The sequence below is a fragment of the Tupaia chinensis genome, unplaced genomic scaffold (genome assembly GCF_000334495.1).
Source record: "Tupaia chinensis unplaced genomic scaffold, TupChi_1.0 Scaffold000197_1, whole genome shotgun sequence".
Taxonomy (NCBI): domain Eukaryota; kingdom Metazoa; phylum Chordata; class Mammalia; order Scandentia; family Tupaiidae; genus Tupaia; species Tupaia belangeri.
This window is the reverse complement of record NW_006159672.1, coordinates 7314940-7319893: the sequence shown is the minus strand read 5'-3', so window position 1 is coordinate 7319893 and position 4954 is coordinate 7314940. Positions and strand designations below refer to the sequence as shown.

Sequence of the window (4954 nt, the reverse complement as noted above, 5' to 3'; positions counted from 1 at the left end):
CAGCAGGTGGTGTAGTGGTTAAGGTGCTGAACTCCCACATAGCCAACCATGGTTTGAATCCTGAACCCAGCAGCTTGAAACTCGGACTGGGCACATGTGTATGTGTGCCCAGAATCCCTGGAGGAGAAGGAATTGTGGCTTGGTCATCCCTCCTGGGGAATGATTTCTCACTTTCTGTTTCTGGCCAGCACACGCATCCTATAGCAAAAATCTCAAAAAAGAAGAAGAAGAAAGCCCTGTGAAATAATGCAGCAACTCTGCAGAGTAACACTGGACATTGACAGGTGGTTTGAAGAAAATATGCAAGGGGCCAACAGGTGGCATGGTGGTTAAGGGCACTAGATTTCCACATGGCCGGCGCTAGATTTCCACATGGCCGACCACGGTTTGAGTCCCAGACCTGGCGGCTTGCTTTCTCACTTTCTCTCTCTCCCTCTCTCTCTCTCATTCTGTCCCTCTCTGGTCAAATTAAAAATAAATAAATAAATAAAGTTAAATAAAATAATTCTTTAAAAAAAAGAAAGGAAATATGTGAAATGCAGTTGTGGGACCACCAACTGTGGAGAGTGCCCTCAGGGCTGGCGTGGTTCACAGCAGTCAGGGTGAGCTGTGCCCCGTTAACTCTCAGCACTGTAGATCAGGGGCAGCCTTGCCTTGTGTCCATGCCTCAGGTGTGTGCTGCAGGCTCTGGAGGTGGCACTGGCTTCTGGCCTCCCTGGCTGTGCTATTTCTGCGCCATCCCCTCCCCACCACCGGGTACCATGTGTACAGACCCAGGAGCACAGCTCACCGCTAGCATCTGTGCATGCAGCCCCTCCAGCGCCTTGCCTCAGTCTAGTCAGCACCACGCCATGGGATCTTGTATGACCTCAGACTGGCCTCCTCCCTTTTCTGTTGTCTGTGCTGAATCCTATGGTCAGTGCACTTGTCTTTGGCCACGTGACAGAGCTTTACTCCCTGGACCTACCTCCTTCTCTGCCCTGTGGGTCCAGTTGGCACTGCTAGCTGGTCATTTGTCCCTCTAGATGTGTCTCAGTGGTTTTTGTGACCCTGTCAGCAGTGGTGGCACCATGAGGTGCTTGTCTGAGTCGTGCCTTGCTCTGATGGCAGTTATGGCTCTTCCTACTACTCTTGGTCATTTCTTCCCATTCCCTCTGTCATTTCTTCCTCCTCCTGCCTCCCCCCCCCTTTTTAAATAAATATTTTATTTAACCTTATTCATTTATTTTAATTTGACCAGAGAGGGACAGAGGGAAAGTGAGATGGAGAGGGAAAGTGAGAAAGCAAGCTGCCAGTCTGGGACTCGAACCATAGTTGACCATATGGAAGTCCAGCGGCCTCTAACCACCATGCCACCTGCTGGCCCCTTCTGCTTTCTCTTCTGAGTTGGGTCCTCTGTCTCTAGGTGGTCTTGTTTCTGTTAATGCCCAAGGTCACTCTCCCCTTGTGGCTCCACTGCCACCCATGGCTATTGGGCATTGAAATGTAGCAAGTGTGAGTGAGGAATGGGCTTTTTACTTTATTTAATTTGACCATGTGTCTTGTGGTACAGCTATGACTTGCATCTCATCCCATTTCCTGTATTTCACTCTTCATTATCACCTGAGCTATCTTTTAATGTTAGGCCTCTTCCCTGCATGAGCCCCTCCAGTGACACCTGCATGCCCTTGGAGGAGCTGCAGAGACTCTGGCACATTAGCCAGGCCTGCATGGCCTCCACGTCCCCACCAGGCCCCGCTTTCCAGTTGCATGGGTCAGGGCTTTCCTACCTCAGGGCACTTGTACATTGTATTCCCTTTCCCTGGACTATTCACCAACTCCTGTGTTCTTTCAAAGCTCAGCCTAAAGATATAACAGCATTTGTTCTCTGTCACTCACACCTGGTATAGCATGTAACACGTTCCCTTTTTGCTCACTGCCTTTTCCCACACTGGCATAGAGGAGCCACTAGGTAAGCAATGGCTTGAGTGAAGATGGTGAGTCATAGGCCATTTGATTAAGCATGTAAATGATGATGTGGAGATGGAGGCATGGGCGGTCAGGTGACTTCCCAAAGCCCCCTGCCTTTTGAGAGAAGGCCTTCAGCTCAGCAACCATGTCCCTGCCTCCCACCACCAACGGCTTTTCTGCACAAGTAAGGGAGGCAGGACTTCATGGCAGCAAGAGAAAAGGGCAGCATGGTGGGAGGGAAATAATGTAGAGGGTCAAAGGCAGTTTCTGTTAACAAAAGATGCCCCAACCATTCAGGAAGTGCGAGGTAAGATCTCACCACTTTAGGAATCACAGAAATTGAAGTCGAAGTTTACTGACTGACCCAAGGAGGTCACTGAAGTAGTGGAGAGCATCTGATGGCAGAGGTGTGGATCTAAACTGTGACTCAGTCGTTTTACTCATGCCCAACCCTGATCACACTTGTGCTGAGCCTTGTGTTGGCCACAGACACTGCCTCCCCAGGAGATGTGTAAGACCAGCAGTGACTTTGTAAACCGCAGCGTGTCGTATGGCTGCCAGGCTCTGAGTTGGGTGTGCACTGGCTGACGTGGTCCTCTACCAGGCCTGTGGGGGAACAGCAAGGTAGCGTGCTGTGCAGGGCAGTTTCAATTTGCTGTCCTCTTCCTGTGGCTGGCTCTGGCTTGCACATGAAGCTTATCTGGGGCTGTGAACTGAAGGCCAGGGACCGGCCCTGGCCATGAGGGGTTTTGTAGTCAGCCTTGGCAGATGGCGTGTGGCAGTCCTCAAGGGTCTGTTAGGTGGTCATGAGGAAACCGAATCGTGCCTCCTGTGGCCATCTCATACTGTGAGTGTGATAGAAATCATCAGTTTACCAAAGTTCGAAGTGGTATCTTTTTAATTGGTTTTTAAATTCGCCAGAGGGCACATATACTCAGCAGAGAGAGACAGAGAGTGAGAAAGCAACCTCCCACTCATGGTGAGATGGTCACGCCATTGTCTGTTCTCTATTTCTCCTTCCTTTCAGGATCTTGGGCATGCATGCACATGTGCCTGGTGCATTTTTGCAAGCTGCTGGGTCTTGGACTTGAACTGTAATAGGCCATGTAAGATTCAGCTGCCTTAACCACCACGCCACTGGCTGATCTGTGGTTATCTTTTTAAAGCAAACCTATTTACTTTTTTTTTTGTCCCAGAGCAGCCCAAACTTACCAAGTTGTAATTATAAATGCTGAAAGTACAACTTACATTGAAGTGCCTTAAAAACCTTTTTTTTTTTTTTTTTTTTTTTGAGAGGCTTTTGCTATAGGGCGCATGCATTCACCAGAAAGACAAGAGACAGAGAGACAGAAAGCAAGAAATCACCCCCAGGGGGGATCCCATGCTGCAGTTTCTTCTCCTTTCTCTTCTCAGGATCTTGGGCACGCATGCACACGTGCCAGGTGTGAGTTTAAACCACTAGGTCCAGGACTCGAACTGCGGTTGACTACATGGGAGTCCAGCGACATAGCCATTACGCTAACTGCTGGTCCCGATAAACCTTTTTTATAAGAATCTTTCATTTTATTTTATTTTTTGTTGTTGTTGTTGTTGTTAATTTGACCAGCAATAGATGAGAGAAAGAAAGGGAAAGTGAGAAAGCAAGGCACCAGGTCTGGGACTTGAACCATGGTCATCCATGTGGGAGTCCAGCACCTTAACCACTGTACCACCCACCAGCCCCACTTTATAAACTCTTACCTTTTTCTTTAAATTCAGCCATTGAATTTGAGCACAGGAGATTTTCTTTTTCTCAGCTTGAGAAGAACTTGGTATGCGTTAGGGCCCTGCCACTGCCCAGATGCTGTCACCGCCTCCTGGGCCATTTTCTGTCTCGCAATGATTTTGGAATCTCACTCTGGTTCCCCAGTGGCATTAGTGGAAGCTAAATGCATTTTTTGTTTGTTTGTTTGTTTGTATCCATAATATCTGAGGGAATTATAAAGAAGGAAATGAATGAGGGTATGACTCGTGACCAGCAGATGACATCCAGGGGAGGTCAGTGGGGGTGCTTTCGTGATACCAAACGGTGTCTGTGTCCTACAGGTACACTGCCTTTGGCCTCCCAGGAGACAGCTGTGGTGGAAGACCTACTCTATGTGCTGGTGGGCGTGGATGGCAGGTACATCACTGCTCAGCCCCTGGCTGGGAGGCACAGCCGGACCTTCCTCGTGGACCCCAACCTGGACCTGTCCATCAGGGAGCTGGTGAACAGAATCCTCCCTGTGGCTGCCAGCTATTCCACCGTGACCAGGTGGGACCCAGGCTCGGCCCTGACCTCAACATGCTCACTCACTAGGAGCTGGCACTATGGAGGGCAGGTTAGATCGCATCCCCTTCTAAAGTTCTTCCCTCCCTGATGATAGCTCAGCTTCACTGCGGATGTGATTTTGAAAGGGCCTGTGAGTCACCGTCCTGATGTCATGACTCATCTCTTTTTAGTGGCAAAAGATCCTCTGTGGGTATAATAGGCTTGAATGAGTCATTTGCTTTCTGTTTGACAGTGGAACTCAAAATATCTAACCTTTTACATGGAAATGTAGGTCTGGCTTTTTCAACGGTGTCTGATATGTTTCCCCATAGGTTCATTGAAGAGAAGTCTTCCTTTGAGTATGGGCAGGTGAACCATGCCTTGGCAGCTGCTATGAGAACCCTAGTGAAAGAGCACCTGCTCCTGGTTACACAGCTGGAACAACTGCACCGGCAGGGCCTCCTGTCACTGCAGAAGCTCTGGTTCTACATCCAGCCAGCCATGCGTACTCTGGACATCCTGGCCTCCCTTGGTATGTGTCCTCCACAGGTGGCTGATCTCATAGGACTTTGTTTAATAGTACAGCAGTGAGACTCAGCAGTGGTGTCAAGTGGGGGGACTGCCCAGGACGGAGGCTAGTCAGTCATTCATTCATCTTTCAGGGTTGGGTGGCCAAAGCCCAAGTTTCTTCATGTTCTGTTAATTTACAGCAGG

General features: G+C 49.2%; 1 protein-coding gene across 3 annotated transcripts in view; it reads left to right on the top strand.

The window, feature by feature from the left end:
- TUBGCP2 (tubulin gamma complex component 2) overlaps positions 1-4954 on the top strand; it is a 40067-nt gene that overhangs the window by 16778 nt on the left and 18335 nt on the right. For all 3 annotated transcript variants that reach the window (XM_006146946.3, XM_027771240.1, XM_006146947.3), the window contains 2 exons: positions 4036-4243; positions 4573-4772. In XM_006146946.3, coding sequence (XP_006147008.1) covers positions 4036-4243; positions 4573-4772 — 408 coding nt within the window. The remainder of the gene's footprint in view (positions 1-4035; positions 4244-4572; positions 4773-4954) is intronic.